Source organism: Pituophis catenifer, unplaced genomic scaffold (assembly GCF_029215685.1).
Source record: "Pituophis catenifer annectens isolate HBS135680 unplaced genomic scaffold, rPitCat1.0.hap2 SCAF_16, whole genome shotgun sequence".
In the NCBI taxonomy this organism is placed as follows: domain Eukaryota; kingdom Metazoa; phylum Chordata; class Lepidosauria; order Squamata; family Colubridae; genus Pituophis; species Pituophis catenifer.
The window spans coordinates 18,989,327-19,004,064 of record NW_027256896.1 but is presented as its reverse complement, the minus strand read 5'-3'; the positions used below and the strand labels follow the sequence as shown (position 1 = coordinate 19,004,064).

Below are 14,738 nucleotides of genomic sequence, written 5' to 3'. Positions count from 1 at the left end.
AATCTGCGGGGGAAGACAAGCTGGAACTGGAGCCGACAGAGATTGAGGGAGAAGCTTGGTTGGCTTTGGAGGAAAAAGGGGAAGGGCAGGGCCAGTCAGGCCAGGGACTTTCAGGATGAGGACAGCTTGTAGGCAGGGAGGAACAGACCAAGAGAGACTTAGCAGTGAACACGAGAACTAGACCGCGATAGTTTTTTGTGCGTTGACAAAAACTGGAAACATGATTTCTCACACGCACACATACACAAACAAAGCCAGTTTCCCTCTGCCAGTTTTCCTCCTCGAGGTGCCCAGAGACCTTCTCCTGGTTTGAACAGGTTGTTCTTTAACGTTGAGGGGAAGCTACCTTTCATCCAGATCCTTTCTTTGAAAACTTTTATCTCCTCCTTTCCTCAGACACAGGGGACCCTTTTCAGAAACTGTGTGTTCTGACCTAGGCTTCCTGAGACAGTAAAAAGCACACAATTAGTCCCCAAAACCCTCTTTTTATTTCAACGGCTGTGAATTCTGTTCATTCCCAGCCCGGGATGAGTTACAAATAGTTTGTGAATAGTCCGACAGAAGTCTGCCACAGTCCTTCGGGATAAGGCTGATAAGCACCCACCTTTATCTCCCTTGAAACGCTGCCAAAGACCTAATTGGCAATTAGCTTTGCAAGGCCAAACGGAGCACAGAGTCAAAACGGAGCTTCAAAATTTAAACCGACCAGAACGAACAAAGTTGCTTCCTGCAAAGGCTCATATGCCTTTGCTCCTCCTTGATGTCTTATGGGAGGGGCTAATCATCTCCAAGCCTTACTCCCGTGTCACCCCTTTTGTCTTAACTGTTCTTGCCTTCTGGCAGCTCTGTGCATGCGCGCACTGGGAACAGGCTCTCCTGTTTCTCTGCCTCGCTGACGTCAGACTCTGGAGGCTCCGGAGTCAGCACATAACTCCCAGATGGCCCTGGCCCCCTCTCTGCCACTGATGCAGAGCCCTCATCCTAGCCTTCCTCAGACTCCAGGACTGGCCCATGTTCCTCCCCAGCCTCCTCACTGTCCGACTCTGCTGCCAGCTCCGCAGACTGCCAGCAGACCACAACACTGTGCCTTCTAAACATCACTGTGTACACGCAAAGAAGGGAATGCTGGGGAGAGGCCTAAGCAGCACGCAAATAAATAAAATTCTCATCCGAGACCCTTAGAGCACCCTGAAAATCTAATTGTGAGTGTAACAGAGTTACACCTCTCTAAAAAGTGCTCAGAGGCATAAGAATGGAGAGGCAAATGAGAGGAGAGACGTAGGATTTCTGCCTGTCACGGTGAGGTTAATGACAGTAATTGTATTATGACCTTTAAATTAAAGCCTTCACACTGAAAAGGGATGCACTGTTTTCTCCCCCCCACCCCAAAAAAGTTTTTATTTGAAACATTCAACATTCTTAGGCTATGTTTCCATAGCAAATATTGAGGGCTGGACTTTAATTGGATAGCTCCCAGCTTTCTAAAAGGATTAGGCTAGATGAGACAGACTTTCATCAAATATTGCTGTAGGACATTGAATCACCTCTGTAGAAAATGAAGCGGTTGGGTCTCGCTTCTCTTGTGGAAAAGATCTCAGCTGGTCACTTAAGGGACCACAACATCCCAATCTTGCCTCTTGCTCTTTTTGGAAGCTAGATCGATCTGAAATCAGAGTCTCCGTTTGCGGTTTTTGCAACAGTTTGAGGCGGACTTAAGCTGTTTATTAGCTTCAGGGTCTTTCGAGGCGTTGTCTTGCATATGAAACTACCAGTCAGCCTACTACAGCAATCCTGCTTTGTGTCCCATGGCTACAAGAGCCCCCTTTAGCTGAGATTACAGATGGAGCGTGATCCTTTTCAATGTCCATTGAAGAGAATATTTGTAGCTCAAGGTTGAACTCTGGGATCCTGGGTGCTCTCTGAGCTTGGTTAGTTCATTGCAGGCATTTCATTACCCAGTTAGGTAATATCATCAGTTCCAGAAGGGAGAGGGCTTTGCTCTCTCTGTATATGTGTACGGGTGACAAAGGAAGGCATACAAAGCAAATTGAAAGTCTCCTTCAAGCGTCTGGATAGCGACACCACCTCCTGGGAAACCCTGGCACAAGACCGATTGACATGGTGTACGCTGATCCACCAAGGCTGCCAGACATCTGAGGACCGAAGGACAACCACATCACAAGAGAAGCGAGCTGTCAGGGTTCCAAGGAACACCCCCAACGAAAGAAAACTCCCAGACTTGAGTTTCCTCAAAGTTCCATTTTATTAGAGATGTCATATTGGCACATCTGGGAAAACCTGAATCTGAAAGCTTCCAGGTTTTCTCCACCCAACGGAAAGTCCAAGTCCCTACCCAGCACCAATATGCCCATCACACAGTCCAATCCAAGCAACGTCCCAACTGGAGATGCCTCCCAGTTCCAGCTGTCCAAGTGCAGGGCAAGATGTCCTTGACTCTCTGAGAAAGGAATGTTATTATGACTATATATCACCCTGGCTCCATACTAGGGGTGAAATCCCGCAGGTTCTGACAGGTTCTGGAGAACCGGTAGCGGAAATTTTGAGTAGTTATGGAGAACCGGCAAATACCACCTTTGGCTGGCCCCTGAGTGGGGTGGGAATGGAGATTTTGCAATATCCTTCTCCCAGGAGTGGGAAGGGAATGGGGATTTTGCAGTATCCTTCCCCTGCCACGCCCACCAAGCCTTAGCAGCCACCTGCCGACACATAGTGGACAGCCCACAACCTGTTAGATGTCAAGGTCCTCTTCGGACACGATGGACGAACATCATCATATACCAGCAGCTTGCCCTGTCAGGGATGGTAGGAATAATCTCGGTGGTTCCTTGATTAGGATGTTGTTTACTGGGATGCTAGCTCCTTGATTGGGATGTGGCTTATTGCTTGGTGTTAATTTCTACTTATCTCTGTGTTGATTGCTGGTCAGGAGGTGTTGTGGCCTTTTAGCTTGTTAATTGTCTCTTTTAAAATGGTAGGTAGATGTTGTTTATCTCTATTGCCTGTTGATGGCTGATTTGTCTGAGTGCCAGGCTTCCAGGAATTCTCTAGCATTTTTGGCTTGGTCTAGGACTGGGGAGTTTCCCACCCCTGGAAGTTCCTTGTGGTCCTCACTTTAATCCTGGCAAGCTAGTAAAAAAAAATGATGCCCTTCCTAGTGACTACTTTGTTCTGATTGTGTATCTGGCTTCTGGCGCTTTTGTCTTTGTTCACTCTGTCTTGTAACTTAGAAGCATCTTATCTTAAATGATACTATAAGCAATTGTGGAACCTCTGTGAGAAAAGAGATGGACTTTTGTTGCAAGATACTTATCAAAGATCTTCATACCATGCCATTTTCAGGCAGTGTCATACCTGAGCCATCCAGCTCATTTTGAATTTCTCAACCAGCTTCTCATTATAGCTGTAAATCTCCCATGGTCGCGTCAAGCTGCCACGAGCCAGTGGAATTTCTGGAGTGGGATAGTTGGTACCTAACGATGCTACCTCCTAAAACTGGCTAAAGTGTAAAGCACAGCAGTTGCAGTTCTTCCTTACATCTGAGGCTAACTTGAGAGAAAATGGACCATTAGGGTAGTTATTTCTGAAATAACTTCCTAAGGGAGGGAAAGCGTTGCACCAGTTCCGTGGTCAGCCAGAATTAATAGACCAAATCTTGGACGACAGGGGATAGCAGTCTCTTACCTTGCTTTCATCTCTTGCTGAAAAAGTAACTCCAGATATTCCTCTCCAACTAGGCCACAAGAACAGTGTCAAAGATGGTTACGTAAGGGGGGGAAAAAAGAGAGAGAGAGCTGCAGACTGGTGTGGGAAGCCATGCATATTTGCAAGGGTTGATATGTATGCATAATGTCCTGTACAAGGTAGAGAGAAATGGTTCGGATAATGAGACAGTGTCTCCTCCATCTGGGGACCTGTGTTTAATTTATTTGTTCATCTAAAAGATTTATAGCAAGCCACTCAAATACAGATTGATCTCCAAGGCAGCTTATATTACTATTGAAAACAACCCCATTCCACAGTACAATTCATTAAAATATTTAACAGGCCAAATCAAACAACTGCTACTACGGCGGAAAACCATTATATTCAAATGTCATTACAAGGCAGAGTAGAAGAAAAGGGTCGGGCAAGGAATGGCAAGAGGAAGAGGCTGTTCCGAGAGGAAGAGGATGTTCATAATCAGATGGTTAACCTGGTTTCCTTCAGAGGGGCTGACCCCAGTAGCTGTGAATTCAGTTTAACATCTCAAGATTTAGTACGGCTTGGTTTAAATCTCATTTCTGGACTTCCAATGAATGAAGACCATCTCTTTTGTGAAAGCTGCCATTAATATGTGGAATGGATTTATGGTTTAGACACAACTGGAAGTTATAACTGGCCCCTCCCAAAAAAGGGAACTTATGACCTAGATCAGAAATTTGGATATTTGTGGACATGCACACCCCCACACACCACATTTCAAGCACTCAACAACATTGCCACTTTTATATTTATGGCTACACATAGCCTCCTACAGTCACAATGACCACATTTTACAACCGTTTCGTCAAAAGTTGACACTTCCGATTTTCAGCCAAACCATGCCCATAGTAAACCATGGCTTTGCTTAGTATTTGTGGTGTTTGCTTAACCACCACCACAACAAAAGGTCATAAAATACAACCCTTGGGTAAGACCAAAGCAACCAGACTCCATTAGAGTTGTAACTCAAGGACTACCTGTATGTCAAGCGCCCAGGAAATCCGGAGATTCAGGCAGTTCAAATGAGTATAAATATTTATTGCAAGCTTCAGCTCTCTACAAGAATCTGACCAACTAACTAACAGTCAAGGGAAATGAGAAGGAGATAAGGGAGGCATTCAAGGTGGGATGGGCTTAGATGTCTTGTGGGTGTGCAGGGACTCGTGACTGATGACACGTTTGACCCCTCCCTCAGGCTCAACCTGGTCACCATCTAGATCAGTGTTTCTCAACCTTGGTAGCTTGAAGATGGGTGGACATCAACTCCCAGAATCTGGGAGTTGAAGTCCACCCATCTTCAAGCTTCCAAGGTTGAGAAACACTGATCTAGATCTATATTTCTCTTTGGTGTTTCAATGACAGTCAGATCCTAGAAGCTCAAAGGAATGACCAGATGGTGTGTTTGGATTTTAATTGCTCTTCGTTTGATCCCATGCAGTTCCTTCAGCTTCCCCAGCAAATGTGTCTGCTGAAGCCGTGAGTTCCACTCAGATGCTTTTGACATGGTCAGCCGTGCCCGAACCTGAGCAAAATGGGCTCATTCTGGGTTATAAGGTAGGCACCTACACCCAAATATTGTCCCCCCCCATTTGTCTAAAGCAGCTTATCTCCACCTTAGCTACTTCAAGCATGACTGGCTGGGGAATTCTGGGAGTTGAAGTCCACCCATCTTAAAGTTGTCCAGGTTAAGAAACATTGCTCTAAAGCTATTTTAACTTCTGTCATCATCTTCGTACATACTAGAACAAAAACTCAAGGTTTTGTAGCCTTGGTTAAGTCCGAACAGCTCATGAAGTTGTGCTCCTCTTATTAGGAAGGACGTCACTCCCTGAGGAAGAGTTTTGCTCCTTCTCCAGACCCTTTGATCAAAACATTTTTGTTTCCCTCTGTAGATCTTGTACAAGGCCAGAGACGTGCAAAGTCAACCAAGCAACCAAGTGGTCCGAGGGAACCACACCCTTTCGGTCCTGCTCGCTGGCCTGCAGAAGTACGTGGTGTATGAGATTCAGGTGCTGGCCTTCACCCGCATTGGAGACGGGGTTCCCAGCAATCCGCCGGTCACTGAGCGAACGAAGGATGATGGTGAGTGTGTGTTTGTGTGTCAGTGTGTGCCTGTTGTGGCCTGCCAGTGGCCAGCAGAGCTGGCAGTAGATTCGGACAGTGAGGAGGTTGGGGAGGAACATGGACCAGTCCTGGAGTCTGGGGAAGGCTCGGACGAGGGCTCTGAGTCAGAGGCAGAGAAGGGTCCAAGGCTATCTGGTAGTTCTTTGCTGCCTCCGGAGTCACTGGAGTCTGACATCAACAAGGCAGAAGAACAGTGTGAGCCTGTACCCAGTGCGCGCATGCGCAGAGCTGCCAGGAGACAGGAACAATTAAGGAAACAGGGTCGACTTGGGAGTAAGGCTTGGAGATGATTGGCCCCTCCCATAAAACATAAAAGAGAAGCAAACGAGACGTGAGCTTTTGCAGGAAGCAGTTAGTTCATCTGGCCAGTTCAAGATTTGAAAATTCTGTTTGTGACTCTGTGCCAAGTTTGGCCTTGCCCTGCGTCTGGAAATTAGCTCTCTGGCAGCATTCCAAGGGAGATAGGTGGATGTTGATAACCTTCCTCTGTTTATCAAGCCTTGTGGACTGTATATGAAAGTAATTTACAGTCGTATAAATAAAAGAGGTTTTGCAGGACTAAGATTGTGCTTTATACTTTCTAAGGAAGCCTAGGTCCCATCTGGGACTTTCCAGCTTCCACAAACCGTCTCCATTCACTGTGTGCACTCTAAGGAGAATGAGTTGGTAGCATCTCATCTGGATAGTACAAATAGACTGGACAACTATTTGTCTGGGGTGGTGTAAGGCTGCAGCCTTGAGAAGAGGGTTGGACTAGAAGACCTCCAAAGTCCCTTTCAACCCGAGCATTCAATGTTCTATATTGATTACAGATTTAATCTTAAAAAGCTGTTTTTTTTTTCTCTCCTCGTATCAACAGCTAACGCTCCTTTAACTTTCAGTCAAGCGTCTGTTCCCCCAAATCGTCACCTTGTTTTAAAAATATTGGACAAAAAGGCCACTTCACTTTTGAAAGCCTGGCATTTTACAGCCAGCTCCAAGCCCTAAAGGAAACTTTTACAGTCCAATTACGAACTCTTACCGAAATGCAACCCTACCAATAAAAAAAAAAGAACCAAAAATCTTCTGGTATAACTGGACGTGATAAACAGACTTTGCCGTGATTGAACGAGAGTGTAATGCAGGTTCATATACCACAAACGGGCCTTCCTATCAGCCTTTGACAGAAGAATAACAATGTGACCTTTCCGTTATAAAAAAAAATATAAACATTTAGTATTAGTCGCAAATACCTTTCCTGAGCATGAAAATTCATTTTTAGAATTTGACGTCTCGAAAAAAAAAGTGGAGCTTACTGCAGTTCCTGGTTGAAGGAACCTAGATTCGTTAGCTGGAGAGATAGAGATGCGGGCATAATTTTTTTAATGGAAAGAGTTATCCAACTTTCCTAGATTCTTGGAAAGGTATTAGTTAAGTCCTACTTAATGGAAGAAGAACACTGTCAAGGTTCCAAAGAACACCCCCAACGAAAGAAAACTCCCAGGCTTGAGTTTCCTCAAAGCTCCATTTTATTAGAGATGTCATATTGGCACATCTGGGAAAACCCGAATCTGAAAGCTTCCAGGTTTTCCCCGCCCAAAGGAAAGTTCAAGTCCCTGCCCAGCACCCACATGTCCATCATGTGGTCCAATCCAGTGGTGAAATCCAATTTTTTTTACTACCAGTTATGTGGGCGTGGCTTGGTGGGCGTGGTGTGGCTTGGTGGGCATGGTAGGGGAAGGATACTGTAAAATCTCCATTCCCATCCCACTCCAGGGAAAGGATACTGCAAAATTTCCATTCCCTCCCCACTCCTAGGGGAAGGATATTGCAAAGTCTCCATTCCCACCCCAATCTGGGGCCAGCCAGAGGTGGTATTGGCCAGTTTTCCCAACTACTCAAAATTTCCACTACCGGTTGTCTGAATTGCTCAAAATTTCCGCTACCGGTTCTCCAGAACCTGTCAGAACCTGCTAGATTTCACCCCTGGTCCAATCCAAATACCATCCCAACTGGAGATGCCTCCCAGTTCCAGTCATCCAGGTGCAGGGCAAGATGGCCTTGACTCTCTGAGAAAGGAATGTTATTATGACTATACATACCCTGGCTCCATACAATCCCCCCTCCCAGTTTCCCACAGCACTAAATGTGGGCAGGCCTGAAGGCCCAACGAAAAAGATGGCTTCCAGGCCTGACAAGCACAGGTGGAGCGACTTCAACAGTCTGAGCTGCCCACCAATCTGTACCAGCATCTCACAGTCCCAGATTCTGAAGGAACTTGGAGGTTCTGAACTTTGCAATTCAGAAAGCTCATCTTATTTTTTTTTTAAAAAAAAAGCCATTAAAATGCACACTTAGGTTAATAAACATTTCCAGAAATGCATTTGGATTATGCTTTTCCCCGGTACTTTGTTCATCTAATCCTTAGAAGCGCCCCAAATGATGGGTCAGAGCTCTGAAGTCTGACTTTGAGAAGAACATTGCCCCGGTGACTTTCTGACAACGGGGGAGACTTGAAGCTAACCTTCATCTACCACATGCTGCTTTTCGCTCTCTCTCTCCGTTACAGCTTTTTTCCCCAAAGAAGTTTCCCCAGAACAGCTCACGGCTACTGACATCCCATAATAGAACTGAAACGCAAGCAAAATAAACAACGGGAGATCTCTATCCTTCCTCCCAGATTAGGGGAGAAGAAATGTGGGCCAGAATCCGAGTTGCGTAGAGGCTGTAGCAGTTCCCAATGTTGCCACCGAGGGGGTCAATTTAGATGTGATAGAAAAACAAATATTGTATCCACGGGAAGCAATTTTGCATTAACTGTGTTGAATTAACTTGATTGAACTCAACAGAAAACTATCTTAATAGAAGAGAATATTTGTAGCTCAGGGTTGAACTGTGGGGTCCTTGGTACTCTCTGAGCTTCGTGGTTTTCTTGCAGATGTTTCTTGACCCAACTAACACCATCAGTGCTAGAAGGGAGAGGGGTTTGCAGAGTTGAGGGGGAGGAGGAGGAGGAGGAGGAGGAGGAGGAGGAGGAGGAGGAGGAGGTCTATGGGTCCTTGATGTTCTCTGAGCTTGGTAGTTAAGTAACATCATCAGTGCTAGAAGGGAGAGAGGTTTGCAGAGAGGAGGAGGAGGAGGAGGACTAGGGGTCCTTGGTGTTCTCTGAGCTTGGTAGCTTTCCTTCTAGCACTGATGATATTGTCTAGTTGGATCATAAAACATCTGTAAGAAAACAACCCAACTCAGCGAGCCCCAAGGCTCCACAGAAAATCATAGCCCTGAGTAGGTTCTTTGCCCTGGATCTGCTTATTTTTCGAAATGAGGGTCCAATTTCATCATATGAAGACAAGTCCCTCACCTAAATCCAGAGTTGTTGCCCCTTTGTCCTAGGAGGTTTTTTTTTATGGGACTCAGCACTTCCCAGGATTATTGGAGTAACCTGCTGTTAGCACCCCCCTGGGATGCTGTTGCATGAGATACCAATGAGATGGACAATTAAATGTGTACACACAGTCTGGCTTAGCCTATCTAAGTTAGCTAACAAATCAGAACCTGACCACTTTATCCTTCCTGCAGCCCTGGGTGACAAATGGCTCTATTTGCTCTTCCGTTCCCAAACTCCTGACATAAGCTTGCTTGATTCCTCCCCGATCGGTTTAATTAAAAAACATCCTAGGTAAGAGGAGGGGTGGGATTTGGGCTTAAGGTGCCTCCAGGTTTGCAAATTATCATGAAGTCCCCCTGGTGACCTTGGTGTAGGTAATTTGTCATCTGTGCCCCTTTTCATCCGCTTCCCCACTCTTCCACCCGCCCCTTTGATGCTCACGAGGATCAAGGCGCTCGCGATGGAGTACATGCAATTAGAAGATAATTCAGTTGGGAAGCTAGCAATGTGCCAGGTGAATATTCATGAAACGGAATGATGTAGAAATTAACCTCTCCCTCTCGAGATAATTCAGCGTCTCCATAAGACGCGATATATCCCCCTTCGCCTAATTGGCACCCAGCAGATGCCTTTGGACTACAGCTCCCATGGTTTCCATCTGCCCGGCCAATGTGCCTCCTCGTTGGGAGTTGTGGTCTCCAACATCCAGAGGGCATGAAGTTGAGAATACGGCTGTGATATATGGTGCCAGGACCTTTCCTGTCTGTAGAATGAGGTCCAACCATGAAGCATCTCGCCTGTTGAGAGCTCCAGAGGTCAACCTTCATTTGTTAAAGAACCCACTGTAAATATATTTCTTTGTGACAGACTCTGGATCAGTGGTGGGTTGCTATCGGTTCACCCTGGTTCGGGCGAACCAGTAGCAGCAGTGGTGGGAGGCTCCGCCCACCCACACAGAAGCGTGCGTGCGCCTACAAGCAAACTGGTAGCAATGGGTTTTGAAACCTGCCCCTGCTCTGGATATGCATTAGCTGAAGGGCTTCAGGCTAGGCCCGTGAATGCTAGAGATTGAGTCTAGAACGTCCTTCTGCAAAGCAGGATGTTTATACCAAAAGCCAAGAGCTGGATATCTTTGAACAATTCAGCAGCTCGCCATCATTTATGGCAGGGGTCTCCAACCTTGGCAACTTTAAGCAAAGCCGGCTGAGGAATTCTGGGAGTTGAAGTCCACAAGTCTTAAAGTTGCCAAGTTTGGAGACCCCTGATTTACGGTATTGTTTTGGGTTTCTTGCAGTCCCTGGTCCCCCAGTGCGGTTGGTATTTCCCGAAGTGAGGCTGACGTCAGTGCAAATTATGTGGCAACCCCCCGAGGAACCAAACGGGATCATTCTTGGTAAGTAAAAGTGGGAAGGAAAAGAAGAGCATTCGAACGACCTTCTCAAGACGGGCTCAAGGTCAAAGAAACCAAAAGGGACACTTTTTCATATTGCTGGTTAGCGCAAAAATCCCGGTTCCGCTCCACAAAGCCACCATTCCCAATATCGTACACCATTTGCACAAAAGGTTGCTTTTGGGGAACAAAATAATTTCTCGTTCATGTTCCTTTTGGTTGGTTCTGGCTGGCGTGCCTCACATCGTGAGCATCCATTTATCCGCAAGCGTCTTCCAGTTCTTCATTTGAAGGACGCGGTTGACCCATTCAGGAAACCCAAGTTTGCAGTCTTAACAGTTCTTACTTCCAAATATTGAAGTGGTGACATGAGAAAGATTGTGAAGCCTTTCTAGACATTAAAGATGCATCAATAGTTGGTGTCAAAGCATGATTGAGCATTTTAGCAGTGAGTGTGCAAGTGCGGTAAGTCCCCGGGAAGAAAAAATGTTTGGGTTAAACTTAAACCCTTGTTTTAAGGAATATGATTTGGAGGCCCTTAGCAGACACTGATTTTGCATTCCATTTTTCATATACCCTCTTTATGCCTTCTCCTCCTCCACCACCATTACTTCTCCTCCTCCTCCTCCTTCTCTTCCTCCTCCTCCTCCTTCTTATCTTCCTTCTCCTCCTCGTCTTCCATTAATGCTTGTCTCCTTACTCAGACCTTCTCTTTTTCCTCTTCCTTCTCTTCCTCTCTCTCCTCCTCCTTCTCTTCCTTCTTCTCCTCCTCTTCCATTAATGCTTGTCTCCTTACTCAGACCTTCTCTTCTTCTTCCTTCTTGTTCTCCTCCTCCTCTTCCACCAACACCATTCCTCCTCCTCCTCCTCCACCTCCACCACCATTACTTCTCCTTCTCCTTCTCCTCCTCCTTCTTCTCTTTCTCCTTCTCTTCCTCCTCCTCCTCCCCCTGTTCCATTAATGCTCGTCTCCTTACTAGGACCTTTTCCTTCTCCTCTTCTTCCTTCTCGTTCTCCTCCTCCTCTTCCACCAACACCATTCCTCCTCCTCCTCCACTACCACCATTACTTCTCCTCCTTCTTCTCTTTCTCCTTCACTTTCTCTTCCTCCTCCTCCTCTTCTACCTCCTCCTCCTCTTCCTTCTGTTCCATTAATGCTTGTCTCCTTACTCAGACCTTCTCGTTCTCCTCTCCTTCCTTCTCGTTCTCCTCCTCCTCTTCCTCCACCACCTCCTTTTCCTCCTCCTCCTCCTCCTCCTCCTCCTCCTTCTCTTTCTCCTTCTCCTTCTTCTCTTCCACCCTCTTCCTCCCTCCTCCTCCTCCTCTTCCTCCACCACCACCATTCCTCCTCCTCCTCCTCCTTCTCTTTCTCCCTCTCCTTCTTCTCTTCCACCCTCTTCCTCCCTCCTCCTCCTCCTCTTCCTCCACCACCACCATCATTCCTCCTCCTCCTCCTCCTCCTCCATCATTAACGCTCATCTCCTGGCTCAAACCTGGTCCTGCTATGCCTGAAGAGCTTTGGAAGGTGACGATGAGTATAAAGCCGGCATTAGTATTCAGAGCGCAAAACCTGCTCCTGCTTGTTTGCTTTGAGGGAAGGAATGACTTAGAGTGACCTAACATTTAATAGACACATTAAACCGTTGCCATTTATTTGGCTCAGAAAGCCGTGGTGCGCCAGCGGATCCTGCTTTTGTTTGAAGGCGGCTTGTAGCGCACCTCTGGATGCTAATTATGAACCACAGATTGTGCCAAAGGACTCATCTAAAGGGGGGGAGGGGCGAGAATCAGGTGCACATATAGGGAAGCCAGACCCAAACAACTGTGGAAAATGAGTAGGGAATTATTGCTTTAAGCAACATATAATAAACCGGCAGTGCGCATATAGCAATATAACCATCGAATGTTTGTTTAGGAATTACGGGAAATCAAGTCCAACTCATTTGGGGGGCACCAGGTTTTTTTTGTTTGTTTGTTTGTTTGTTTTTTGGGAAGGCTGCTGACGTACCCCATTAACTGGGGGACCTTTTGTCAGGTTCGCCTGATTCGCCAGTTGCGCCCCTTTCTTGATCGGGATTCCATGTGCACAGTCACTCATGCCCTCATCACCTCTCGCCTGGACTACTGCAATGCTCTCTACATGGGGCTCCCCTTGAAGAGCACCCGGAGGCTCCAGCTGGTCCAGAATGCGGCCGCGCGGGTAATTACGGGAGCTGCATGGCGCTCCCACATAACACCGCTCCTGCGCGAGCTGCACTGGCTTCCAGTGGTCTTCCGGGTGCGCTTCAAGGTGTTGGTTACCACCTTTAAAGCGCTCCATGACATAGGACCTAGTTATCTTCGAGACCGCCTGCTGCCACCGACAATCTCCCATCGACCCGTGCGCTCCCACAGAGAGAGCCTCCTCGGGGTGCCATCAGCCAAACAATGTAGGCTGGTGACCCCCAAGGGGAGGGCCTTCTCTGTGGGGGCTCCCACCCTCTGGAATCAGCTGCCCCCGGAGATAAGGAGAATCCAAGACCTCGGTGCCTTCCGCCGTGCCCTTAAAACTTTCTTTTTTCAGCAAGCCGGGCTGGCTTAACATATTTTAAAATATTTTAAATTTTTAACTGGTTTGTCATTTTAAACTGGGGCCAAATTAATATATATTCTTTTAATTGTTTTTAATGTTTGTATTGTATGATTTTATCTGGCTGTACACCGCCCTGAGTCCCTTGGGAGAAGGTGCGGTATATAAATTTGAGATAAAATAAAATAAATAAAAATAAACTGCCTTGGGATGGAGGAAAAAAAGCAGGCCAGGAGCTGAATGTTGCTTGCTTCTGGATGGATCAGTTCTTTGGAAAGAGAAAAAGGTTACTTGGAAAACTAACAAAGTCGAAAGAGAAAAGGTTGAATTTTGGAAGCTGACATCTGAAGATCTATGGAGATACTCAATCATCCAAGTCATGGTTGTCCCGACTCCAAAGGTGCTTTTCAAAAGACAACTGAAGAATCTTCTTTGGTAATACAGATACAGATACAGATTAACAGAGTTGGAAGGGGCTTTGTAGGAAGTGGTGAAATTTGTTGGTACCAGTTCTGTGGGCGTGGCTTGGTGGTGGGGGTTAATGTGACTGAGTGGGTGTGGCCAACTTTTTTTTTTAAACTTTTAAAACCATTTTTTCTAAAAGCATTTTAAAATGCTTTTAAAAGCCTCTGATGATCCCAGCTGAGTTGCCTGATCGGCAGAGGCTTTTTTTTTTCTTTTAAAAACATTTTTTCTTACAACCTCTTCAGCCGAAGAGGTTGCAAAAAAAAATGCTTTTAAAAGCCTCTGATGATCCCAGCTGAGACGCGCGATCGTCAGAGGCTTTTTTTTTTTTTTTACTTTTAAAAGCATTTTTCGGCCGAAGAGGTTGTAGAAAAAATGCTTTTAAATTTTTTTTTAAAAAAGCCTCTGATGATCGCGCAGCTCAGCTGGGCATGGGGGGGGGGGGCAGGAATTTTTGCTACTGGTTCTCCGAACTGCCCGCCGCCATCGCTACCAGATCAGGCGATCCGGTCCAAACCGGGAGCATTTCACTCCTGCTTGTAGGTCATCTAGTCCAACCCCCCGCCCAAGCAGGAGACCCTACACCATTTTTGACAGCTGGCAGTCCAGTCTCTTCTTGAAAGCCTCCAGTGATGAAGCTCCCACAACTTCCAAAGGCAACTTCTGTTCCATCGGTTGATTGCTTTCACTGTCAGAAATAATTTCTCCTTATTTCCAGGTTGAATCTCTCCTTGTTCAATTTCCATCCGTTATTCCTTGTCTGGCCTTCAGGTGCTTTGGAAAATAGCTTGACCCCCTCCTCTCTGTGGCAGCCCCTCAAGTATTGGAAGACGGCTATCATGTCTTCCCTGGTCCTTCTCTTCACTAGACTAGCCATGCCCAGTTCCTGCAACCGTTCTTTGTATGTTTTAGCCTCCAGACCCCTCATCATCTTTCTTGCTCTTCTCTGCACTCTTTCTAGAGAAGCTAAACATTTCAAGGAGAAAAGAAAAAAGAAAGAAAGAAAGTCCAGTTGCCTTTTGAAAAGCACCCTTGGATTGACCCCTCTGACTCAACAGGAA

At 46.3% G+C, this 14,738-nt stretch overlaps 1 protein-coding gene across 2 annotated transcripts in view; it reads left to right on the top strand.

Annotated features, from left to right (window-relative positions):
* Positions 1–14,738, top strand: part of SDK1 (sidekick cell adhesion molecule 1) — a 426,731-nt gene that overhangs the window by 332,911 nt on the left and 79,082 nt on the right. For both annotated transcript variants that reach the window (XM_070955387.1, XM_070955388.1), the window contains 3 exons: positions 5,201–5,316; positions 5,655–5,844; positions 10,548–10,646. In XM_070955387.1, coding sequence (XP_070811488.1) covers positions 5,201–5,316; positions 5,655–5,844; positions 10,548–10,646 — 405 coding nt within the window. The remainder of the gene's footprint in view (positions 1–5,200; positions 5,317–5,654; positions 5,845–10,547; positions 10,647–14,738) is intronic.